Source organism: Phyllobates terribilis, unplaced genomic scaffold, assembly GCF_046119375.1.
Source record: "Phyllobates terribilis strain yellow unplaced genomic scaffold, ASM4611937v1 Scaffold_7__3_contigs__length_470593459, whole genome shotgun sequence".
Lineage (NCBI taxonomy): Eukaryota > Metazoa > Chordata > Amphibia > Anura > Dendrobatidae > Phyllobates > Phyllobates terribilis.
The window spans coordinates 147,910,266-147,937,609 of NW_027362767.1; the positions used below are offsets into that span (position 1 = coordinate 147,910,266).

Below are 27,344 nucleotides of genomic sequence, written 5' to 3' on the forward strand. Positions count from 1 at the left end.
TCCATACAGTATAATGGCCCCACATGGTGCTCTATACAGTATAATAGCTCCACATAGTCCTCCATACAGTATAATGGCCCCATATAGTGCTCCATACAGTATAATGGCCCCACATAGTCCTCCATACAGTATAGGGACCTCACATAGTCCCCCATACAGTATAATGGGCCTCACATAGTGCTCCATACATTATAATAGCTCCACATAGTCCTCCATACAGTATAGTGGCCTTACATAGTCCTCCATACAGTATAACGGGCCTCACATAGTCCTCCATACAGAATAATGGCCCCACATAGTCCTCCATACAGTATAGTGGCCTCACATAGTCCTCCATACAGTATAATGGGCCTCACATAGTGCTCCATACAGTATAACGGCCCCACATAGTCCTCCATACATTATAATGGGCCTTACATAGTCCTCCATACAGTATAATGGGCCCCACATAGTCCTCCATACAGTACACTGCCCCTTGCATTGCCTTCCATACAGTATAATGGCCCCACATGGTGCTCCATACAGTATAATAGCTCCACATAGTCCTCCATACAGTATAATGGCCCCACATAGTGCTCCATACAGTATAATGGCCCCACATAGTCCTCCATACAGTATAGTGACCTCACATAGTCCCCCATACAGTATAATGGGCCTCACATAGTGCTCCATACAGTATAATGGGCACAATATAGTCCTCCATACAGTATAATGGCCCCACATAGTTGTCCATACAGTATAATGGCTCCAGATAGTCCTCCATACAGTATAGTGCCCTCACATAGTCCCCCATACAGTATAATGGGCCTCACATAGTGCTCCATACAGTATAATGGGCCCCACATAGTGCTCCATACAGTATAATGGCCCCACATAGTCCTCCATACATTATAATGGGCCTCACATAGTCCTCCATACAGAATAATGGGGCCCACATAGTCCTCCATACAGTATAATGGGCCCCACATAGTCCTCCATACAGTATAATAGCTCCACATAGTCCTCCATACAGTATAATTGCCCCACATAGTACTCCATACAGTATAATAGCTCCACATAGTCCTCCATACAGTATAGTGGCCTCACATAGTCCTCCATACAGTATAATGGGCCTCACATAGTCCTCCATACAGAATAATGGCCCCACATAGTCCTCCATACAGTATAGTGGCCTCACATAGTCCTCCATACAGTATAATGGGCCTCACATAGTGCTCCATACAGTATAATGGGCCCCACATAGTGCTCCATACAGTATAATGGCCCCACATAGTACTCCATACAGTATAATAGCTCCACATAGTCCTCCATACAGTATAGTGGCCTCACATAGTCCTCCATACAGTATAATGGGCCTCACATAGTCCTCCATACAGAATAATGGCCCCACATAGTCCTCCATACAGTATAGTGGCCTCACATAGTCCTCCATACAGTATAATGGGCCTCACATAGTGCTCCATACAGTATAATGGGCCCCACATAGTGCTCCATACAGTATAATGGCCCCACATATTGCTCCATACAGTATAATGGACCCCACATAGTGCTCCATACAGTATAATAGGCCCCACATAGTGCTCCATACAGTATAATGGCCCTACATAGTGCTATATACAGTATAATGGGCCCCACATAAGAAATAAATAATCAGATACCTCTCCTTGTTCCCTCGCTACTCCGGTCTCTTCATGGTGTCTTCAGATCCTCCGCAATGCTTGGCACAGCGGGCGCCTTATAATGACGTCATCGCGCCCGCTGCACTGAGACGTGAGACGCAGAGGGGAAATGATGGGAGAAGGAGCGTCAGCTGAAGGCTCCCTCTTCCATCATTGCTTTCAACTATATCGGTATGCCGATACAGTTGAAAGTGCAATGATGGGCCTACCCGGTGTCACAGGAAAAATATGCTCCCTCTGTGGGCCACCAGATTTGGCCCTCGGGCCAGTTTGACATGTTTGCCCTACATGAAGCGGGGATGGGTCTTTGTCCCCATATAGAAATCTGGGGCGGATCTTTGTCCCCCCCTTCATAAAGCAGGGGCGGATCTTTGTTACCCTACATGAAACCAGGGCGGGGCTTTGTTAGCCTACATGAAGCGGGGTCAAGTTTGTTTATCCTACATGTAGCGGGGTCGGGTCTTTGTTACTCTACATGAAGCGGGTCATTGTTACCCTACATGAAGCAGGGATGGGTCTTTGTTACCCTACATGTAGCAGGGGTGGGTCTTGGTTACCCTACATGTAGTGGGGGTGGGTCTTGGTTACCCTACATGAAGCGGGGGTGGGTCTTGGTTACCGTACATAAAGCAAGGGTGGATCTTGGTTACCCTACATAAAACGGGGGTGGGTCTTGGTTACCCTACATGTAGCGGGGATGGGTCTTTGTTACCCTACATGAAGCGGGGGTGGGTCTTGGTTACCCTACATGTAGCGGGGTTGGGTCTTTGTTACCCTACATGAAGCGGGAGTCGGTCTTGGTTACCCTACATAAAGCGGGGGTGGGTCTTGGTTACCCTACATAAAGCGGGGGAGGGTCTTGGTTATCCTACAGGAAGTGGGGGCGGGTCTTTGTTACCCTACATCTAAAGGGGGTGGGTCTTGGTTACCCTACATAAAGCGGGGGTGGGTCTTGGTTACCCTACATAAAGCGGGGGTGGGTCTTGGTTACCCTACATGTAGCTGGGATGGGTCTTGGTTATTCTACATGAAGCAGGGGTGGGTCTTGGGTATCCTACAGGAAGTGGGGGCAGATCTTTGTTACCCTACATGTAGCGGGGTCGGGTCTTTGTTACTCTACATGAAGTGGGTTATTGTTACCCTACATGAAGCAGGGATGGGTCTTTGTTACCCTACATGTAGCAGGGGTGGGTCTTGGTTACTCTACATGTAGTGGGGGTGGGTCTTTGTTACCCTACATGAAGCGGGGGTGGGTCTTGGTTACCGTACATAAAGCAAGGGTGGATCTTGGTTACCCTACATAAAACGGGGGTGGGTCTTGGTTACCCTACATGTAGCGGGGATGGATCTTTGTTACCCTACATGTAGCGCGGTTGGGTCTTGGTTATTCTACATGAAGCAGGGGTGGGTCTTGGGTATCCTACAGGAAGTGGGGGCAGATCTTTGTTACCCTACATGTAGCGGGGGTGGGTCTTGGTTACCCAACATGAATCGGGGTTGGGTCTTGGACACCCAACAGAAAGCGGGGGCGGGTCTTGGTTATCCTACATGAAGCAGGGGTGGGTCTTCGGTATCCTACAGGAAGTGGGGGCAGGTCTTTGTTACCCTACATGTAGCGGGGGTGGGTCTTGGTTACCCTACATGTAGCGGGGATGGGTCTTTGTTACCCTACTTGTAGCGGGGTTGGGTCTTGGTTACCCAACATGAAGCTGGGGTGGGTCTTGGTTATCCTACATGAAGCAGGGGTGGGTCTTGGTTACCTAACATGAAGCGGGGGTGGGTCTTGGTTACCCTACAGGAAGTGAGGGCGGGTCTTGGTTATCCCACAAGAAGCGGGGGCGGATCTTTGTTACCCTACATGTAGCTGGGTTGGGTCTTTGTTACCATACATGTAGCGGGGGTGGGTCATGTTACCCTACATGTAGCGGGGGTGGGTCTTTGTTACTCTACATGTAGCAGGGTCGGGTCTTTGTTACCCTACATGTAGCGGGGGTGGGTCTTTTCTGTCCTACATGTAGCGGGGGTGGGTCTTTGTTACCCTACATATTACAGGGTCGGGTCTTTGTTACCCTACATGTAGCGGGGGTGGGTCTTTGTTACCCTACATGTAGCGGGGTCGGGTCTTTGTTACCCTACATGTAGCGGGGGTGGGTCTTTGTTACCCTACATGTAGCGGGGTCGGGTCTTTGTTACCCTACATGTAGCAGGGTCGGGTCTTTGTTACCCTACATGTAGCGGGGGTGGGTCTTTGTTACCCTACATGTAGCGGGGTCGGGTCTTTGTTACCCTACATGTAGCGGGGGTGGGTCTTTGTTACCCTACATGTAGCGGGGGTGGGTCTTTGTTACCCTACATGTAGCGGGGGTGGGTCTTTGTTACCCTACATGTAGCAGGGTCGGGTCTTTGTTACCCTACATGTAGCAGGGTCGGGTCTTTGTTACCCTACATGTAGCGGGGGTGGATCTTTGTTACCCTACATGTAGCGTGGTCGGGTCTTTGTTACCCTACATGTAGCGGGGGTGGGTCTTTGTTACCCTACATGTAGCAGGGTCGGGTCTTTGTTACCCTACATGTAGCAGGGTCGGGTCTTTGTTACCCTACATGTAGCGGGGGTGGATCTTTGTTACCCTACATGTAGCGGGGTCGGGTCTTTGTTACCCTACATGTAGCGGGTGTAGCGCCGGCGTCCCTGCCCTCTGCTAGGCAGGGACGCTGTTCCCCTCACCTCTCTGCTCCGTGCCCGGCGTCCTCCTCCCGCTCTGCTGGCAGCGCGCGCTCCTTCCCGGCCACTGTGCTTAGGGCGCGCGCTCTCCCTCCCTCTTAAAGGGGCCGCGCGCGCCGTCCTAAGGAGTCCCCGGCCAATGGCCGGAGGACTTCACCATATATAAGGCACCTCCTCCAAAATGGAGGTGCCCGAGCAATGTTGTTGCACTGTTCACTACTCTGCTTCAGCCCTCAGGTCCCGTTGCCAGTTACCTGCCAGATACCTGCCAGATTCCTGCCAGCTTGCTGTCTTATTCCTGCCTAATATTCTGCTACCTGCCTGCTAGCCTGAGGTCCGGTCTGCCTTACTACTCCTGTCAGTCTGTCTAAGGACCAGCTTGCCCGCTCACCTGGGAGCGCACATCAGCTACATGCCTGCTTGCCTGAGGTCCGACGGTCTGCCTTCCAACTCTTGTCAGTCTGTCTATGGACCAGCTTGCCCGCTCACCTGGGAGCGCACATCTGCTACCTGCCTGCTAGCCTACCTGGAGGCTCTGCCGTCACGTGCTGTGACCACCTGCCTGTCCAGTGACTCCTACCCGCTCACCTGGGAGCGCTCATCTGCTGCCTGTCTGCTAGCCTACCTGGAGGCTCTGCCGTCACGTGCTGTGACCACCCGCCTGTCCAGAGACTTCTGCCCGCTCACCTGGGAGCGCTCATCTGCCGCCTGTCTGTTGGTCTTCCTGGAGGCTCCGCCGTCACATGCTGTGACCACCCGTTTATCCAGAGACTCTCGCCTGCTCACCTGGGAGCTCACGTCTACCATCAGCCGCCACAGGTCGTACCAACCCTTTACCCAGAGACTGCCCCGGTCACTTGCCGTGACCATCTGCCCGTTCACCCAGAGACTGCCCCGGTCACTTGCCGTGACCATCTGCCCGTTCACCCAGAGACTGCCCCGGTCACTTGCCGTGACCATCTGCCCGTTCATCCAGAGACTGCCCCGGTCACTTGCCGTGACCTCCTGCCCGTTCTTCTAGAGACTGTCCCGGTCACCTGCTGTGACTGCCTGCCTGGTCGCCACCCGCTCCCTTACAAGGACCGCCCCCTTGTATAGTAGCTCAGAGGTTCCGCCTCCCAGACCCGTTACAGTTTGCTCGGGCCATGGAACCCAGTGGCACCCAAGCTCCCTCGCTCTCGGACCTGTGTCATGAACTGTCCCGTCAGAGGTCCCAACAGGAGTCCATCCTGGGTCACCTGCGGAATGTCAATTCTCGCCTGGACACTCTGACTGCTCCGCCAGCAACCTCCGCCAGTGCCATGACTCGCAATCCGGCAGCTCCGCTGTCCACTAATACCATGGTATCCTACCCCGGACCCCGGCTTTCTGCACCTCCTCGCTTCGGAGGCGACTCCGCCCAGGCTCGGGGCTTCATAAATCAGTGCACCCTGCACTTTGAACTATTGTCCCACCAGTTTAACTCCGACCGGGCCAAAATTGCCTTCATCATGTCCCATCTCACCGGGGAGGCCCTGGCCTGGCTAAATCCTCTATGGGAGAGAGGAGACCCCCTGGTGTCCGACTTGCCTGCCTTTCTCACGGCTTTCCGGAAAGTCTTCGACGAACCCGGACGGAAGACCTCATCCGCATCATCTCTGCTACGCCTCCGTCAGGGAAGTCTCACCGTGGGCCAATATGCCATACGGTTCCGTACCCTTGCCTCGGAGCTGGCCTGGGATAACGACACTCTGGTATCCGTCTTCTGGGAGGGTCTGTCCGGCCGTATTAAAGATGAACTTGCCGGTGGGGACATTCCTACCACTCTCGATGACCTAATAACTCTTGCCACCCGGATTGACCTACGGTTCCAGGAGCGTGCCAAAGAGGTCACCCGTGAGAGGAGGCTTCCACGTCTAGCTCCTACTTTTCAGAAACCCGTCACTCCCTCCGTCTCTCCCCAGGTACACTCTCCTGTGCCTATGCAGGTCGACCAGACCAAGATGGTCAAAACCCGTCAGGACTTACGCCGTGCCGAGGGGAGCTGCTTCTACTGTGGCAGTAAGGAGCACCGGATCCGTGCCTGCCCGGAGAGGTCGGGAAACGCCTGTGTCTAGGTTCGCTCAGAGAGGTCGACCTAGACAAGAATAAATCCTCTCCATCTCTGCTGCTGTCAGTCTCAATCGTCTGCGGGGAGAACCGTTATTTCGAACTAGCCCAACTTGACTCTGGAGCAGCCGGGAATCTTATTTCACAGTCCCTGGTAGAGAAATACCGCATCCCCACCAAACCTCTGGCTGTACCCTTGTCTGTTGCTGCCGTGGATGGGGGTCTCTTACCACGCCCCATCCAACTCATCACCGAATCCATTACTCTGCAGGTGGGAATGCTGCATTCTGAGAGTATCTCCTTTCATGTTCTGCCTGGACTCTCTCACGCCCTCTTGCTAGGTCTACCTTGGCTCCAGAGACATGCACCCGTGCTTGACTGGCAGACCGGAGAGGTCCTTCGCTGGGGACAGGACTGCCATAAGACCTGTCTGGTTCCCGTCCATCCCGTCCGTCCTTCTCCTACCCCAGCTAATCTACCTGGACTTCCGATTCCTTATTGGTCTTATGCTGATGTCTTTAATAAAAAGGAGGCAGAAACACTACCCCCTCATAGACCATACGACTGCCCTATCGACCTGTTACCCGGTACTACTCCTCCCCGTGGGCGTATTTATCCATTATCCGCTGCTGAGACCCGGTCGATGTCCGAATATATTGAGGAGAATCTGGCCAGGGGATTCATCCGGAAATCTACCTCCCCGGCGGGAGCAGGCTTCTTTTTCGTCAAAAAGAAGGATGGCTCTCTCCGTCCCTGTATAGACTATAGAGGCCTTAACCAGATCACTGTGAAGAATAAGTACCCCCTTCCGCTCATTCCGGAGTTATTTGATCGTCTGAGGGGGGCTAGAATCTTCACCAAACTGGACCTCCGTGGGGCGTACAACCTGGTTCGTATCCGTCAGGGGGATGAATGGAAGACGGCATTCAACACCCGGGACGGCCACTATGAATATCTGGTAATGCCCTTTGGTCTCTGTAACGCTCCTGCCGTCTTTCAAGAGTTGGTCAATGACATCTTCCGGGACCTTCTCTACTCCTGCGTAGTGGTGTACCTGGACGACATCTTGGTCTTCTCTCCGGATCTCCAGACTCACCGGAGGGACGTTCGTCAGGTCCTGCTCAGGCTCAGGCAGAATCACCTCTTCGCTAAATACGAGAAGTGCCTCTTTGAGCAGACCTCGCTTCCGTTTTTTGGACTACATTATTTCTCAGACCGGCCTACGAATGGATCCAGAGAAACTGTCTGCCATCGAGAAATGGCGTCGACCGGAGGGGTTGAAGGCCATTCAGCGGTTCCTGGGCTTCGCCAACTACTACCGCCTCTTCATACCACACTTCTCTTCCCGGACTGCCCCAATTTCCGCGCTCACCCGTAAGGGTACTAATCCCAAAGAGTGGCCGCCCGAAGCAGAGGAGGCCTTTCTTTCCTTAAAACAGGCCTTCTCTTCCGCCCCGGTGCTGCATCGCCCGGACGGCAACAAGCAGTTCTTCCTGGAAGTTGACGCCTCCTCCTCTGGAGCCGGAGCGGTACTTACTCAAAAATCATCTTCCGGGAGGATGGTAACTTGCGGCTTCTTCTCTAAACTCTTCTCCTCCTCAGAGCGCAATTATTCCATAGGAGACCGAGAGTTATTGGCCATCAAACTGGCATTGGAGGAGTGGCGTTACCTGCTCGAGGGGGCTCTTCACCCGGTAATAATTTACACTGACCACAAGAACTTGGCTTACCTCCAGCATGCCCAGAGACTTAACCCGCGCCAAGCCCGGTGGTCCTTGTTTTTTGCTCGCTTTGATTTTGTTCTTCATTTTCGCCGGCTGACAAAAACGTCAAGGCGGACGCCTTGTCTCGATCCTTTCTGGTGTCTGATCTCGAGGAAGATCCGAAACACATCATCGATCCCGCCAGAGTAATGCAGGTGGCTCCCGTGAGTCTAAATCGTCTCCCTCCCGGAAAGACGTTCGTATCAGTACCTGATCGGGAGAAGATCCTTCACTGGGGTCACTCGTCTAAACTGGCTGGCCATGCCGGTCAGAAAAAGACCCTCCAGCTTATTACCCGGCACTACTGGTGGCCTACCCTGCACAAGGACGTAATAGACTTTGTTTCTGCCTGTGTGTCCTGCGCCCGCAACAAGGTTCCGAGACATCTGCCAGCCGGTCGCCTCCTTCCGCTTTCTGTACCTGCTGCCCCCTGGCAGCATATAGCAATGGACTTTATAACTGACCTCCCAGTCTCTGCCGGTTGTACGGTCATTTGGGTGGTCGCTGACCGCTTCTCCAAGATGGCTCATTTCGTTCCCCTGCCAGGCCTCCCGTCTGCACCCGAGCTAGCTAAAGACTTTATTCGTCACATCTTTCGTCTTCATGGCCTGCCCCTCCACATCGTGTCGGATCGTGGGGTACAGTTCACCTCACGCTTCTGGAGAGCCACTTGTAAACTGCTAGACGTCACCCTGGACTTCTCTTCCGCTTACCACCCACAGTCCAATGGTCAAGTGGAGCGGATCAATCAGAACCTGACCAGTTACCTCCGGCACTTCGTTAATGCCCATCATTCAGACTGGGTGGATCTCCTACCATGGGCCGAGTTCTCTTATAACAATCACGAGAGCGAATCCTCCTCCAAATCCCCGTTTTTTGTAGTCTTCGGTCAGCATCCTCGGATTCCTTTTCCTGTCTCCACCTCTGTGGACAACCCGGCTGCGGAATCTCTCGTTAGCAAATTTTCCTCCATTTGGGAGAGTACCCGATCCGCACTCCTTCAGTCGTCCGAACGGATGAAAAGACACGCTGACAAAAAACGCCTGGATCCTCCACAATTTCGTCCTGGAGATAAAGTCTGGCTCTCATCTAAATATGTCCGACTCAAGATACCTTCTTACAAGTTAGGGCCTCGGTTCATCGGTCCTCTGGAGGTCATCAGTCAGATCAACCCGGTGGCCTATAAATTGAAACTCCCGGCCAACTTACGGATCCCTAACTCCTTCCATGTATCTCTCCTCAAACCTGTGGTACTTAACTCTTTTTCCAAGTCTACAGGTACGCCTCCTGCTCCGGTTTCTGCTGAGGACGAGTTTGAGGTAGAGAACATTCTTGCCACCAAAAGGGTAAGAGGAAAGACCTTTTTTCTGGTAGATTGGAAGGGGTTTGGTCCTGAGGAGAGAACGTGGGAGCCCCTGGAGAACATCCATGCCCCTCTCATCCTTGCTAAATTTCTGTCTGGCCTAAAAAAGGGGGTGCCTAAAGGGGGGGGTACTGTAGCGCCGGCGTCCCTGCCCTCTGCTAGGCAGGGACGCTGTTCCCCTCACCTCTCTGCTCCGTGCCCGGCGTCCTCCTCCTGCTCTGCTGGCAGCGCGCGCTCCTTCCCGGCCACTGTGCTTAGGGCGCGCGCGCGCGCTCTCCCTCCCTCTTAAAGGGGCCGCGCGCGCCGTCCTAAGGAGTCCCCGGCCAATGGCCGGAGGACTTCACCATATATAAGGCACCTCCTCCAAAATGGAGGTGCCCGAGCAATGTTGTTGCACTGTTCACTACTCTGCTTCAGCCCTCAGGTCCCGTTGCCAGTTACCTGCCAGATACCTGCCAGATTCCTGCCAGCTTGCTGTCTTATTCCTGCCTAATATTCTGCTACCTGCCTGCTAGCCTGAGGTCCGGTCTGCCTTACTACTCCTGTCAGTCTGTCTAAGGACCAGCTTGCCCGCTCACCTGGGAGCGCACATCAACTACCTGCCTGCTTGCCTGAGGTCCGACGGTCTGCCTTCCAACTCTTGTCATTCTGTCTATGGACCAGCTTGCCCGCTCACCTGGGAGTGCACATCTGCTACCTGCCTGCTAGCCTACCTGGAGGCTCTGCCGTCACGTGCTGTGACCACCTGCCTGTCCAGTGACTCCTGCCCGCTCACCTGGGAGCGCTCATCTGCTGCCTGTCTGCTAGCCTACCTGGAGGCTCTGCCGTCACGTGCTGTGACCACCCGCCTGTCCAGAGACTTCTGCCCGCTCACCTGGGAGCGCTCATCTGCCGCCTGTCTGTTGGTCTTCCTGGAGGCTCCGCCGTCACATGCTGTGACCACCCGTTTATCCAGAGACTCTCGCCTGCTCACCTGGGAGCTCACGTCTACCATCAGCCGCCACAGGTCGTACCAACCCTTTACCCAGAGACTGCCCCGGTCACTTGCCGTGACCATCTGCCCGTTCACCCAGAGACTGCCCCGGTCACTTGCCGTGACCATCTGCCCGTTCACCCAGAGACTGCCCCGGTCACTTGCCGTGACCATCTGCCCGTTCATCCAGAGACTGCCCCGGTCACTTGCCGTGACCTCCTGCCCGTTCGTCTAGAGACTGTCCCGGTCACCTGCTGTGACTGCCTGCCTGGTCGCCACCCGCTCCCTTACAAGGACCGCCCCCTTGTATAGTAGCTCAGAGGTTCCGCCTCCCAGACCCGTTACAGCGGGGGTGGGTCTTTGTTACCCTACATGTAGCGGGGGTGGGTCTTTGTTACCCTACATGTAGCGGGGTCGGGTCTTTGTTACCCTACATGTAGCGGGGTCGGGTCTTTGTTACCCTACATGTAGCGGGGGTGGGTCTATGTTACCCTACATGTAGCGTGGTCGGGTCTTTGTTACCCTACATGTAGCGGGGGTGGGTCTTTGTTACCCTACATGTAGCGGGGGTGGGTCTTTGTTATCCTACATGTAGCAGGGGCAGGTCTTTGCTACCCTACATGAAGCGGGCGTGGGTCTTGGTTACCCTACATGAAGCGGTTGTGGGCCTTGGTTACCCTACAGGAAGTGGGGACAGGACTTGGTCTCTTTATAGGAAATGGAGGTGGGACTTTGTCTGGGAGGACGGTCAAACTGTATACAGGCATAACAGAGAAGTGGATTTTCAGTTCTAGGCAGGCAAGTCATTGGACAATGGCAGGAGCAATATATTCTGTGAGGGAGCTCCTATAGTACTGGCAGAATACTGATCAGGTGCTCAATGAAAAAGCGTGCATGACAAGTTACAGACCATGAAAATGTGGAAAGTTCCAGGACATATTAGACTGGTATGTGCACCCACAGCAGTGTTATCTTACTGTGAGGGATGAGGGCAGGCGGACCATGCTCTTCTGCAGGTTTCTGTGACAGGACAGGGCGTCTTTTAGAGTAGCGCTAATCTCAGACACGATTGCTAGGTCTTTATAAGCCCAGAGCCATGTGGTATTTCTATTTATTGGAGCGTCTGTACATCCTCCCTTCTCATCCACCTTGGCACTCGGAGGCACCTTTCCATCTTACACAGCCAGTATTTAGCACTGCGCTGTCCAACGCACAGGATGTTCTGCCAAGACAAGCGTTCTGCTCACTCGCGGGTCTACCGCCATCAGTCCCTGGCCCACCATGTATGACTATTTGCCCATGCAGAGTCTTGGTAATGACCACAGCTGAACGCCCTACATGATAGCCACCAAACAACCCAAGCGTGTGACTACTCGTGAGGATAGCCCTGGCTTTAAGTGTATGGCTGGCCAGAGTCCAATCTGTTCAAGAAGGGCAGACATAGCAGTCACACCCGGGCCAAGGTCATATATCCCTGGTGACTTCTTACAAGTTGCACATGGTAGGTGCCCTCATCATCAGGACTTTCCAGAAACCTCTGTCTTTACAGGTAACATATATCAGATGGATAGACTTGTAATGCTATGGCACATTTCACACGCCAACTGAAAATTTAGTAGCCACCTTACAAGGGGATCTACATACCTGACGTGGTCCAACCAGCGAGTTCCTTCCAGATTTGACAGCCATTTCTCATTCGGCACGGGTGTGGCAGTATCTGGAAGAAGCATTTTACAATGACTTTGGTGAATACTAGAAACGAGAAAAAAAGATTTGCAGAACCCATTTCTGGTCCTCTGTTGCAGCGGGTTGTTACTCCTGTGGTCAGCATCTCTGGCCACCCCTGGCCTTGGCTCCGCAGTGTCTTACGCCACACCGCAGAGAAAGCAACATTGGTGCCCAGGAGGTGTTGGGCTGACGAAACCCACATAAGTGAAGTGTTGCTACAACAGAGGACTGGACCTGAGGTCGGAAGTGGCTTCTGCAAATCTTTTTACTCATCTGTAAAAAGTATTTAATGCCTCTCTCTCCAAATGATCGTACTCTTTGTTATTAGTGCTACAAATATCCCATATTTTGGCTGGCAACTCTAGTCCCATATGAAGCTTTTTCATCTGTTTTGGTCCCTAGGGGGCAATATGAGGCCCCAGAATGGAACCTAAAGGGGGAAAAAATTGATGGAAACATTTGTGTCATACTTATGGTTTGACCCCAATCTTTGCCATTAATGGATTGTGAAAATGTGGTTGCTCTATTCCAAAAACAGCACCACATCTGTCCATGGGTTGAATTTGGTATTTCGGCTTTACGTAAAGGAAGGCGCAGAAGCCACGCTATTAATATGAGTGATAAATACTGCCGAGTGCATTGCCTTCTCAAAAATGTGGTTGTCAATTCTCCTGGTATCCTGCAGCTTTACCTTCCGCATCAGGAGGTGAGCGACGGCACTGAGATGTCGCCGGCGGCCCAGTGTTGTAGTTAGAGACGCTGACTATCCCCTTGGACATGACAACCAGTTTTCTAAGCAGGCAATGTACGCAGGTCCTTGTCACTTCCCTACCACCTGTCTGCTAAATAGCTCAGCTGGGTGAACGAAGAGCACAGGAGAAAGTACCTACCAAAGTGACGATGGTGAAATTTATGACCATGGGAGTGATAGTGGGCCTACTAATCAGAAGAGGGATACCAGTAGGAAGAGGTTTCGCAAGGCTCCTGGCCCACGGCCACAGACTACTGACGTGGTCTACAAATCTTTACCATGTAAACTGGGAATGTTCGTGGCACCACTGGTAACATTAGTAATTAGAGGGGCCGCTGCCTCTTTAAGTATCCGGCACATGCTATGCTATATACTTCAGCCGTTTGCCGAAATATTCATTATTAATATCTGTTTAACCCACAGACTAAATATAGATCAATTTTTTCATAGTCCTTTTAATGGACGCTGATCCCTCAGCAAAGATCTCTTTTGTTTCGACTTCCTCTGGATCAATTAAAGTGCAATAACTCTCCCATGACCGATCAATACAGGCTGAAAAGGAAGCTTTGACAATGCTCTCCTCTTACTGTATTGTTTCTCGTTAGCTCGGGATTGCATTATGGACGTTCATGTAAACTGGGCAACAGATAAAGCATATGGACACCTTCAGAGACATTTATTTTTACCTAAATGCATGTTTTTTGGGCTAAAAAATCTTTTTATTCCCTTAAAAATGTAGCACCGTAAAGGCTCTTTCGCTTCCCTGTACATTGGGGAAAGTAGCGTTTGGTACAAACTATATATAAAACGTTAAAAGATAACTTTTAATGAATATCTTTAAAAACTTTTTGAGTACAAAAAAATGCAAAAAATAGTGCTCACACACGTGGTGCAAAATAGCCCCTGTATCCAGCAGGGATCTATATAGAGGTGCCTGTATGTTGACCACTTTTTTCAAAATCAAATGGCGACTAGCAACACCTTCTCTTTTAGTATGGTATATGCCTTGTGGTACTTTCCCTATAAAATCTCAATGTTTGAGTTGCTGCCAGTAGTATTGTACATTAAAGGGAAAAGGACACACATATATAAGTGTATAAAAAACTTGCATCTTCTATTTGTCTCTCACAATCACAGATCAAAATAGTACAAAACCTCCAGACGTCCCAACACAGAAGTGTGGCTGAATACACGTAGACATATAGTACCATACAAAGCAGCAGCCTGGATATGTATTGGATGTAAGCTGTGTATAATCACATCCAATGATAAAAAACAGTTGCCTGAATAGCTTGCTTTACCGGCAGGTTACTGTCATACCATGATGCACGCTTATAAAAATAACATACCGTCTTACAATATGGCACCAGGCATCACACTGTACTACCTCGGTGCAGACAAGTATTACTTAGTGAAATAATAAATGCAACAATCTCACCCCTTTTTTTGCCACAATCATTCAGGGATCACTCCTGGTAAATCCTCTGTCCATATATAGGAATGGCTAGTGGGGAAAAAAATTGTCTTCAACTCATACTTCCAACGCGTTTCGTCGGGTATCGACTCGTCAGGGGAGAAATATTTGGGGTCTGCCACAAACAGACCGCATCAATTGATCAAACGCTTGCCGCCTAATAAGATCACCGTGTGTGTTGTTTTAAATAGAGCTCCGCCCACAGCGGGTGAGACGGATCCGGGCTCTGGACCGCATCGCCAGCTTGTAAACGCACTTCCGGCATGGTGGAACTTCCGGTGCTTGCATTCCACCGTCCGGGAAACTGAGTGTGCATCCGCCGGAGAATAGTGGGAGTATACCATACTCCTGCAAGAACACAGCACCGCCAGCCATCACGCTGCCAAAGCGCAGAAAGGCTGACCTCAGTGTCACCCTAAGGCCAAAAAACAAACCGGTCAGCCTAGTGACCTAGGTACCCAATAATGTAACCATTGGTCACACCCATCAAATAGCATTTAGCTAGATTATACCTCTCAGGCACAAATATTTTGGCAATGACTTTTTTGGTTGTTGGGAAGTAAAATATGCAGAAAAATCTTAGGCAGAGTCTGGACAAATTAAGGCTGTAATAAAGATAAAGGGGCCCACGGTCACTGGTCAATGCGGTGCCATTAATGGGGTTTTATGGGAACAGTGGTGGTGCTATAATCACTTGTTGACATACAGTGCCTACAAGTAGTATTCAACCCCCTGCAGATTTAGCTGGTTGACACATGCGGAATTAACTTGGCATTGTGACATTTGTACTGTAGATCAGCCTGGAAGTGGGAAATGCACTGCAGCAAATATTGTTTTTGTTTGTTTTTTTTTAAAACGTTAAAAGTTAATTCAGAGTGTCATTTATTATTCAACCCCTCAAACCACAAGAATTCTGTTTGGTCCCCCTAAAGTATTAAGAAGTAGTTCAGGCACCAAGAATAATGAGCTTCACATGTGTGGATTAAAGATCTCTTTTGCCAGCCTTTTCTGACTATTTTAGACCCTCCCCAAACTTGTGAGCAGCACTCAGACATGGTCAACATGGGAAAGACAAAGGAGCATTCCAAGGCCATCAGAGACAAGATCGTGGAGGGTCGCAAGGCTGGCAAGGGGTACAAAACCCTTTCCAAGGAGTTGGGCCTACCTGTCTCCACTGTTGGGAGCATCATCCGTAAGTGGAAGGCTTATGGAACTACTGTTAGCCTTCCACGGCCTGGACAGCCTTTGAAAGTGTCCTCCCGTGCCGAGGCCAGGCTTGTCCGAAGACTCAAGGCTAACCCAAGGACAACAAGGAAGGAGCTCCGGGAAGATCTCATGGCAGTGGGGACATTGGTTTCAGTCAATACCATAAGTAACGTACTCCACCGCAATGGTCTCCGTTCCAGACGAGCCCGTAAGGTACCTTTACTTTCAAAGCGTCATGTCAAGGCTCGTCTACAGTTTGCTCATGATCACTTGGAGGACTCTGAGACAGACTGGTTCAAGGTTCTATGGTCTGATGAGACCAAGATCGAGATCTTTGGTGCCAACCACACACGTGACGTTTGGAGACTGGATGGCACTGCATACGACCCCAAGAATACCATCCCTACAGTCAAGCATGGTGGTGGCAGCATCATGCTGTGGGGCTGTTTCTCAGCCAAGGGGCCTGGCCATCTGGTCCGCATCCATGGGAAGATGGATAGCACGGCCTACCTGGATATTTTGGCCAAGAACCTCCGCTCCTCCATCAAGGATCTTAAGATGGGTCGTAATTTCATCTTCCAACAAGACAACGACCCAAAGCACACAGCCAAGAAAACCAAGGCCTGGTTCAAGAGGGAAAAAGTCAAGGTGTTGGAGTGGCCTAGTCAGTCTCCTGACCTTAACCCAATTGAAAACTTGTGGAAGGAGCTCAAGAATAAAGTCCACATGAGACACCCAAATAACCTAGATAACTTGGAGAAGATCTGCATGGAGGAGTGGGCCAAGAAAACTCCACAGACCTGTGCCGGCCTGATCAGGTCTTATAAAAGACGATTATTAGCTGTAATTGCAAACAAGGGTTATTCCACAAAATATTAAACATAGGGGTTGTATAATAATTGACCCACACTTTTATGTTTAAAATTTAATAAAATTCAACTGAGCAACATAACTTTTTGGTTTGTAAGATTTATGCTTCTGTTCATAAAACCTACTCTCGCTTGCAGTTTGAAGGCTCTAACTTATTTGCATCTTATCAAACCAGCTAAATCTGCAGGGGGTTGAATACTACTTGTAGGCACTGTAGTTGGAGGCACTTAAGATGGCATATGGAGGGGCTATAGAATCCCTACTAACAGGCTATACTAGCTGTGCCCTACCTAAAGCGGAGGTTGGCACCCTAAAAACCTGCGCAAATGGCGCCCCCACTCAACGTCCGCTGTCCCTAAACTAACTGTCCCTTAGTTATCACTATTCCTAAAGGAAAGGGGCAAAGGATAACTGCTCGTTGAGACCTGTTGGATGCACAGTTTTTAATTTAAAAATCCACTGTGCCTCTTTTTGTAAAATACGTTTGTCCCAGTCACCCCCCCCCTTGATGTGGGGATTAATTTTGTCTATCCCAATGAATTTTATTTTGTTTATGCTGCCTTGATGTACATGATTTAAATGATTTGCTACTGGTGTGTCTTTTTTATTAATGGTGTCCCGTATGTGCTCGCCTATTCTTCTACGGAATTCTCTTTTGGTCTTTCCAATGTACTCGATGCGGCCTTATAGATAATACCTTTGCTGCGGCAATTGACGCAATGTCTAATCGAGTACGCTTTTTGTGTGACATTGCTTGAGAATTGTTTGGTTACGAGAATAGCTTTGCACGCTGTACAGTCACCGCATTTAAAACATCCTTTTCTCTGAGTACAAAGCCACGAAGAGGCAGGCGATTTTTTTTTGGGCTGGAAATGGCTGTGGACCAATCTGTCTCCTTTTTTGTAGGTTATCTGTGGAAACGGGGAGATTGAAGTTTTCATATCGTCATCCATTAGGAGAATCGGCCAGTGTTTATTTAAAATAGTTTTTATCTCACTGGCTCCATTGGAATACCTAGTGATAAACCTGAGACTTCCATTTGTTTGTTTCCTTGGAGTGGAAACCAAGAGCTGTCTCCTTTCCACGGTTGTAGGCCTCCCTCAGGACCTTCTTTGGATATCCCCTTTCCTCAAATCTTTTTTGAAGGTCATTTGCTTGTTCATTAAATAATCCTTCTGATGAACAATTCCGATGGATTCTCAGATATACCTCTCCTGAGGGGAAGCGGATGACGGCTCTCCCACCTCAGGAGAGAGTTGGTTGCCGTCGATATGTTTGTGTAACAATCTCCTCGTCTCTGTTGTGTATCAAAATATCCAAAAAAGGAAGAGTTTTAGCATTGGCCTCAAAAGTAAAACAGAGTCCTAGATCGTTGTGGTTCAATTGTTGAACAAAGTTGCCAAATTCAGACGTATCCCCTTTCCAGATGACAAATATGTCATCTATGTATCGTAACCATATTATTACCTTGTCAATAGGACAAATAGGGGAGTCGCCAAAGACAATATTTTCCTCCCACCAGCCCAGGAGCAGACTGGCATAGGAAGGAGCACATGGCCTTCCCATAGCCGTGCCCCTGAGCTGGTGGAAGTACTCGCTATCAAACAAAAAACACGTTTTTTGTCAAATAAAATTTTAACACACTTAGGGTAAACCTGTACATTGCCAGCTGCAGAATGAGGTGACTGAATTTCTATAAGTGAGCTCATTTATTCTGCAGGGAGAGTTTGCAACTCCTTTTTTTTCCTGTCATTTTCTAAACAGCTCAACTTTACTCAACTTTGATGTGGTCACAAGTCAGGAACTCAGAAAAGTTGCAAACTGTCAGAACGAGCTCGCTGTTGGATTCTCTGTTCAGTCATTCTGCAGCCTGCAATGTCTGAGGAAGGGAAGGGCCTGTAAAATTCACACGGTGCAACATTTTTAATGAAACCCAATTGCAAAAATAATTTTTAGACCAAATTACACGCATGTAAGTAAAAAAAAAATTACTTCTCCGGCAGATCTGAAAATGGCAAAGCTTAACGTAGGGCGAGGATCTTACCGCTACAACACAAGGCACGCAGCTTGAGGAAGGAGACCTGGATGTCGGCTACAGACGGCAGCTCCTCGCTGGTGTCGATAATCACGCACTGTGGTTGGCTGCCGAATAACAGGGATCTGATCGTCCTGGAAAAGCAAATCAATAATTAGTGACCAGTTAGCGGATTAACTCTCGTACAAAGCCCCGAATTCTGTTACAGAGAAAAAAAAGCCCCGACCTGCCGCGTTGTGGCTTCACGTATAAAATGACACAGAGGAAAACAGAGACAAAGAGAAGTAACCAAAGACCAGGAGACACGGAGAGTCAAAGAAATCTCAGGACCGGAGGTCATGTAACCGGAGAATGACAGTGTACAGGGAGGATCGCCTTACAGGAGGCTCAGTGAGTAAGAGTCCAGTGTGATGTGCTCTCTAGTGATCAGCCATGAAGTAATTAGCCCTATAAAGAGGAATAGCCAAAAGTGTGACTACCTAAAGGGATGCCATTATGTATTATATCATCTGTGCTCAGAACGTAGGGTGCATAAGTAAGACACGTGATACCGTAGCAATTTTCAGAAGTTTCTTTCTTCCAGAGCTGGACTCACCATTCTGCTGGTGGTGTGAAAAGTCTTTCCCACCTGCAGTACCACTTATCACCAGCAGCGGCAGCAAATCATTTACATAGACTCCAATGCAACAGCGCCCCCTCAAACTACCGTAATTTCGTAATTGGTCTTTATAATACTTTAACTTTATAATGATTATTTCTGTCAGAAAATTTCAAGAATATTTTTTCTCTTTTAGACAATATTGAATATGAGACCAGCAACGTATCCGAGCAGGTAGGCCTCTGTTCCGCTTACCTCAGGTCATCTTTATTAGGGTCCGTATTGGTCTGAATCCCAGCTGATCTCAGTAGATCACTTCCTCCCGGGTGGTGCCACGACCACCTCTACGACACAAGATGGCACCACGGTGTTAGAGCTGCTGTGGGATCATGGCTTATTACTGTATATCAGGGCTCGACCCATACTCACAGGAATGCGTCTCTGCTGAAAGTGGGCAAACGTTTTCTTCAAGTCGTTGTCCAGCAGCTTGGAAGGGACCACAAAGAATTTGGAAAGGCTGAAAAAGTACAAAAAAAAGGAGGAACATTAAGACCCAATTCCAAAATAATGGCACATTCCTGCATCAGAGAAAGTCCTATGGGCCTAATCTGGGGATGTACAAGCTAAAGGCGGCCATACGCCTCAAAATACCATCATTTACACCAGGAAATTTGTGACTATTAAGTCCCACCCAGGAATGCCCCCAAAGTGGCCAGTTTTATGGACTGTGGAGGCAAAATAATAATGGATGGCAAGTACAACCAAGTATTTATCCTCTTTTTCTCTCTCTGTGGGAAGAAAGGCCTGGGCATATCGTAATTCGACATGTTCAATCTTTTTTTTTTTTCTTTCATATATCCTAACAACTTATCTCAGGGATGATGGACAGATAGATTGTCCTGCCAGTATTGTTATTAGCTGACTTCCATCTATTCTGTCTGGGCATCTTAAAGGGAATGTCGTGGATCTGAAAAAAAACAGTTGGCTAAGAACCGACAATGCGATAAAAATAATAAAATACCCCGTACTCACCTGATCGATTCCCCGCTCTCCAGTGCTATCTCCTGGTCTTCCAGGGGCCGTACGTCCATGTGAATGCTGCAGCCGATCACTGGTGATGATTGCTTGCACGGCACGAGACCAGTGAGGCGCAGCGATTGGCTCACGTGGATATATGGCATGTGATGACCAAAGCTGGTAAGAACCAGCAGTGAGCACGGGAGCGGCAGGTATTTGAACAGGTGACGTTTCTTGTACTGTCTTCTGGACAACCCCTTTAAGACTTATATTGTCCTGTGTTGTGCCTAGTAGTGGAGTCTCATTGTTTTCCTTTAGACACCCTTTAAGTACAGTGGCTTGCAAAGGTATTCACCCCCCTTGACTTTTTACCTATTTTGTTACATTATTCCCGGTGTGTAAATATTTTTGTAATCAGATTAGTGTGTGATGCATCAGCACTGAATAGTTCAAGTTGGTGAAGTGAGAAAAATATAGGTATAAATTACATTTATGGGATAAAATTAATCAAAATTGGCACGTGCATATGTATTCACCCCTTTTGCTATGAAACCCCTAAATATTTCTGGTGCAAGCAATTCCCTTCATAAGTCCCATGCTTAGTGACAGGACGTCCTCCTGTGTGCAATCTAATGTCACACGTCTGTCAGTATATACACTTTACCTTTACTGAAAGGCCACAGAGGCTGCAACACCATTAACAAGAGGCACCACCAACCAAACACCATGAAGACCAAGGAGATCTCCAAACAACACCATGAAGACCAAGGGGATCTCCAAACAACACCATGAAGACCAAGGAGATCTCCAAACAACACCATGAAGACCAAGGAGATCTCCAAACAACACCATGAAGACCAAGGAGATCTCCAAACAACACCATGAAGACCAAGGAGATCTCCAAACAACACCATGAAGACCAAGGAGATCTCCAAACAACACCATGAAGACCAAGGAGATCTCCAAACAACACCATGAAGACCAAGGAGATCTCCAAACAACACCATGAAGACCAAGGAGATCTCCAAACAACACCATGAAGACCAAGGAGATCTACAAACGACACCATGAAGACCAAGGAGATCTACAAACAACACCATGAAGACCAAGGAGATCTACAAACAACACCATGAAGACCAAGGAAATCTACAAACATGTTTTTCGGCAGCAGGGACTGAGAAAATGGTCTGAGTCTAGGGGAAGATGGATGGTGCAAAATACAGAGATTTTCTTGAGCAAAACTTTTTCAGTCTATCAGTGATTTGAGACAGGGGTGGAGGTTCACCTTCCAACAAGACAATGACCCAAAACATACTGCTAAAGCAACACTCAAGTGGTGTCAGGGGAAACGTGTAAATGTTTTGCAGTGGTCGAGTCACAGCCCAGACCTTAATCCAGTGGAGAATCTGTGGTCAGACTTGAAGATTGCTGTTCACCAGAGGAAATGTCTAACTTGAAAGAGCTGGAGCAGTTTTGCCTTGAGGAATGGGCAAAAATCCCAGTTGCAAGATGTGGAAAGCTCATAGAGACTTATCCAGAGCGACTTGCAGCTCTAGTTGCCGCAAAAGGAGGATCTACAAAGTACTGACTTTAGGGGTGTGAATAGTTATGCGCACTGAAGTTTTAGTTATTTTGTCCGATTTGTTGCTTACTTCACAATAAAAAGAAAACCAAATGTTCATAGTTGTCGGCACGTTCTTTACATGAACTGATGCAAACCCTCAAAAACCAGTGAAATTAAAGGGTATGAGGTAGCAAAGCATGAAAAATGCCAAGGAAAGGGGGGTTATAGTTTCGCAAGCCACTGTATCTGTCCAGTAAATAGTGGCCTATGGCTGTGTTTGGCTTTTACAGCATGAGCCTTCCTGCCTCTGAACGTGTTCACATAGCGAGACGTGAGCTGAGCCGTAGATAGTAATTTTTATCTCTGTTAGGCCCGGTTCACATGGGTATATTTTACAGTCTGTATATATGGACCGCAATGTCCTGACTGACCGCTGGTCTCCTGACCCGAATGTAAGGTGTCATAGACACAGATAAGGCTGTAACTTTGGGTTGGGAGACCCGCTGTGAGTTTGGTAATTGCTGTCTGAGTATGGGCCGTGAAATATGTCTGTATGAGCTCGGCCTAACATGGTGTCTCAATCTATGGTGACCGAATGAGACACCATGGCTCCTCTGAAGAGTGTGGAGGAGCGGAGATCCTCATTGGTGGAGCCAACCGATCTCCATAATTACTTCTTCATTCGAAAACCCAAAAAGGGAGAACTGGCTCAAGAGTCTCACAAACTAAATGCCAGGCCCACCTAGTGTATGTATATCAAGCAGACTGTTTAGCCCTGAACCGCTATCTAGAGAGCGTTCCTGAAGCTTGGCCTGGTTCTGGTTTGGTAATTATGGGTTTTGATTCTGTTAAGTACATTTAGGGTGAGACCATAAGAATAACTTGTGCTGGAAAATACTGAAATACTGCCATATTAGATGATGATACGTCCTAGAATGAACCAGAGTTAGTCAAAAGTATTCCTAAAAGTATTCCCGACAAAGTCAGATGACAATGAGGTAACACATCCCGATATAGGAAATGTTTGTGAGTAAAAAAAAAAAACTTTCACTTTATGGATTTGCATTAGGAACTACTGTACTGGGGTTAGGGTACATTCACATGTTTTGGTCCTTGAAGGTACAAAAAGAACATTACTAAACATTAGTAGGTAATGAAAGCTTCTTCTATTGCTTCTAGTCACTGTACCTGGTGCAGGTGTCACAGCGCTCATTTATAGGGGTCACTCTCCAGGCAGTCGCTCCCAACCTCTCAATTTCATTCTCCCAGTCTGCAGCTGACTCAAATAAACATGTAGGATAGTCCATGAGTGTCGTAGTTTCCCTCTTATCTAAGAAAGCCAATACACCTAATCAGTAATGCTTTAAGGGCATTATACCATCGTGTAGCAATTCAGAGTTACATCCTGTATTATACTCCAGAGCTGCACTCACTATTCTACTGGTGCAGTCACTGTGTACATACATTACATTACTGATCCTGAGTTACATCATGTATTATACTCCAGAGCTGCACTCACTATTCTACTGGTGCAGTCACTGTGTACATACATTACATTACTGATCCTGAGTTACATCCTGTATTATACTCCAGAGCTGCACTCACTATTCTGCTCGCGCAGTCACTGTGTGCATACATTACATTACTGATCCTGTACTGATCCTGAGTTACATCCTGTATTATACCCCAGAGCTGCACTCACTATTCTGCTGGTGCAGTCACTGTGTGCATACATTACATTACTGATCCTGTACTGATCCTGAGTTACATCCTGTATTATACTCCAGAGCTGCACTCACTATTCTGCTGGTGCAGTCACTGTGTACATACATTACATTACTGATCCTGTACTGATCCAGAGTTACATCCTGTATTATACCCCAGAGCTGCACTCACTATTCTGCTGGTGCAGTCACTGTGTACATACATTACATTACTGATCCTGAGTTACATCCTGTATTATACTCCAGAGCTGCACTCACTATTCTGCTCGCGCAGTCACTGTGCACATACATTACATTACTGATCCTGTACTGATCCTGAGTTACATCCTGTATTATACTCCAGAGCTGCACTCACTATTCTTCTGGTGCAGTCACTGTGTACATACATTACATTACTGATCCTGAGTTACATCCTGTATTATACTCCAGAGCTGAACTCACTATTCTGGTGGTGCAGTCACTGTGTACATGCAATACATTACTGATCTTATACTGATCCTGAGTTATATCTTGTATTATACTTCAGAGCTGCACTCACTATTCTGCTCGTGCAGGCACTGTGTATATACATTACATTACTGGGCCTGAGTTACATCCTGTATAATACCCCAGAGCTGCACTCACTATTCAGCTGGAGCAGTCACTATGTACATACATTACATTACTGATCCTGTACTGATCCTGAGTTATATCTTGTATTATACTTCAGAGCTGCACTCACTATTCTGCTCGTGCAGTCACTGTGTACATACATTACATTACTGAGTCTGAGTTACATCCTGTATGATACTCCAGAGCTGCACTCACTATTCTGCTGGTGCAGTCACTGTGTACATACATTACATTACTGATCCTGAGTTACATCCTGTATTATACTCCAGAGCTGCGCTCACTATTCTGCTGGTGCAGTCACAGTGTACATACATTACATTACTGATCCTGTACTGATCCTGAGTTACATCCTGTATTATACTCCAGAGCTGCACTCACTATTCTGCTGGTGCAGTCACTGTGTACATACATTACATTACTGAACCTGTACTGATCCTGAGTTATATCTTGTATTATACTTCAGAGCTGCACTCACTATTCTGCTCGTGCAGTCACTGTGTACATACATTACATTACTGATCCTGAGTTACATCATGTATTATACTCCAGAGCTGCACTCACTATTCTGCAGGTGCAGTCACTGTGTACATACATTACATTACTGATCCTGAGTTACATCCTGTATTATACTCCAGAGCTGCGGTCACTATTCTGCTGGTGCAGTCACAGTGTACATACATTACATTACTGATCCTGAGTTACATCCTGTATTATACTCCAGAGCTGCACTCACTATTCTGCTGGTGCAGTCACTGTGTACATACATTACATTACTGATCCTGAGTTACATCCTGTATTATACTCCAGAGCTGAACTCACTATTCTGCTGGTGCAGTCACTGTGTACATACATTACATTACTGATCTTGTACTGATCCTGAGTTATATCTTGTATTATACTTCAGAGCTGCACTCACTATTCTGCTCGTGCAGTCACTGTGTACACACATTACATTACTGAGCCTGAGTTACATCCTGTATTATACCCCAAAGCTGCACTCACTATTCTGCTGGTGCAGTCACTGTGTACATACATTACATTACTGATCCTGAGTTACATCCTGTATTATACCCCAGAGCTGCACTCACTATTCTGCTGGTGCAGTCACTGTGTACATACATTACATTACTGATCCTGAGTTACATCCTGTATTATACTCCAGAGCTGCACTCACTATTCTGCTGGTGCAGTCACTGTGTACATACATTACATTACTGATCCTGTACTGATCCTGAGTTATATCTTGTATTATACTTCGGAGCTGCACTCACTATTCTGCTCGTGCAGTCACTGTGTACATACATTACATGACTGATCCTGAGTTATATAATGTATTATACTCCAGAGCTGGACTCACTATTCTGCTGGTGCAGTCACTGTGTACATACATTACATTACTGATCCTGCACTGATCCTGAGTTACATCCTGTATTATACTCCAGAGCTGCACTCACTATTCTGCTGGTGGAGTCACTGTGTGCATACATTACATTACTGATCCTGAGTTACATCCTGTATTATACTCCAGAGCTGCACTCACTATTCTGCTGGTGCAGTCACTGTGTACATACATTGCATTACTGATCCTGTACTGATCCTGAGTTATTTCTTGTATTATACTTCAGAGCTGCACTCACTATTCTGCTCGTGCAGTCACTGTGTACATACATTACATTACTGATCCTGAGTTACATCATGTATTATACTCCAGAGCTGCACTCACTATTCTGCTGGTGCAGTCACTGTGTACATACATTACATTACTGATCCTGAGTTACATCCTGTATTATACTCCAGAGCTGCACTCACTATTCTGCTGGTGCAGTCACAGTGTACATTCATTACATTACTGATCCTGAGTTACATCCTGTATTATACCCCAGAGCTGCACTCACTATTCTGCTGGTGCAGCCACTGTGTACATACATTACATTACTGATCCCGAGTTTCATCCTGTATTATACTCCAGAGCTGCACTCACTATTCTGCTGGTGGAGTCACTGTGTACATACATTACATTACTGATCCTGTACTGATCCTGAGTTACATCCTGTATTATACCCCAGAGCTGCACTCACTATTCTGCTGGTGCAGTCACTCTGTACATACATTACATTACTGATCCTGAGTTACATCCTGTATTATACCCCAGAGCTGTACTCACTATTCTGCTGGTGCTGTCACTGTGTACATACATTACATTACTGATCCTGAGTTACATCATGTATTATACTCCAGAGCTGCGCTCACTATTCTGCTTGTGCAGTCACAGTCTACATAAATTACATTACTGATCCTGAGTTACATCCTGTATTATACTCCAGAGCTGCACTCACTATTCTGCTGGTGCAGTCACTGTGTACATACATTACATTACTGATCCTGTACTGATCCTGAGTTATATCTTGTATTATACTTCAGAGCTGCACTCACTATTCTGCTCGTGCAGTCACTGTGTACATACATTACATTACTGATCCTATACTGATCCTGAGTTATATTTTGTATTATACTCCAGAGCTGCACTCACTATTCTGCTGGTGCAGTCACTGTGTACATACATTACATTACTGATCCCAGGTTACATCCTGTATTATACCCCAGAGCTGCACTCACTATTCTGCTGGTGCAGTCACTGTGTACATACATTACATTACTGGTCCTGTACTGATCCCAGGTTACATCCTGTATTATACTCCAGAGCTGCACTCACTATTCTGCTGGTGCAGTCACTGTGTACATACATTACATTACTGATCCTGTACTGATCCCAGGTTACATCCTGTATTATACCCCAGAGCTGCACTCACTATTCTTCTGGTGCAGTCACTGTGTACATACATTACATTACTGATCCTGAGTTACATCCTGTATTATACTCCAGAGCTGCACTCACTATTCTGCTGGTGCAGTCACTGTGTACATACATTACATTACTGATCCTGAGTTACATCCTGTATTATACTCCAGAGCTGCACTCACTATTCTGCTGGTGCAGTCACTGTGTACATACATTACATTACTGATCCTGAGTTACATCCTGTATTATACCCCAGAGCTGCACTCACTATTCTGCTGGTGCAGTCACTGTGTAAATACATTACATTACTGATCCTCAGTTACATCCTGTATTATACTCCAGAGCTGCACTCACTATTCTGCTGGTGCAGTCACTGT

The 27,344-nt window shown here is 47.9% G+C and overlaps 1 protein-coding gene across 1 annotated transcript in view; it reads right to left on the minus strand.

Moving 5' to 3' along the window:
* Positions 1–27,344, minus strand: part of MTMR11 (myotubularin related protein 11) — a 96,431-nt gene that overhangs the window by 40,544 nt on the left and 28,543 nt on the right. Inside the window, exons 7-11 of the mRNA XM_073639419.1 lie at positions 23,020–23,161; positions 19,680–19,767; positions 19,506–19,594; positions 18,662–18,786; positions 12,233–12,305 (exon numbers count right to left, since the gene is read on the minus strand). Of these exons, the coding sequence (XP_073495520.1) occupies positions 12,233–12,305; positions 18,662–18,786; positions 19,506–19,594; positions 19,680–19,767; positions 23,020–23,161 (517 nt within the window). The remainder of the gene's footprint in view (positions 1–12,232; positions 12,306–18,661; positions 18,787–19,505; positions 19,595–19,679; positions 19,768–23,019; positions 23,162–27,344) is intronic.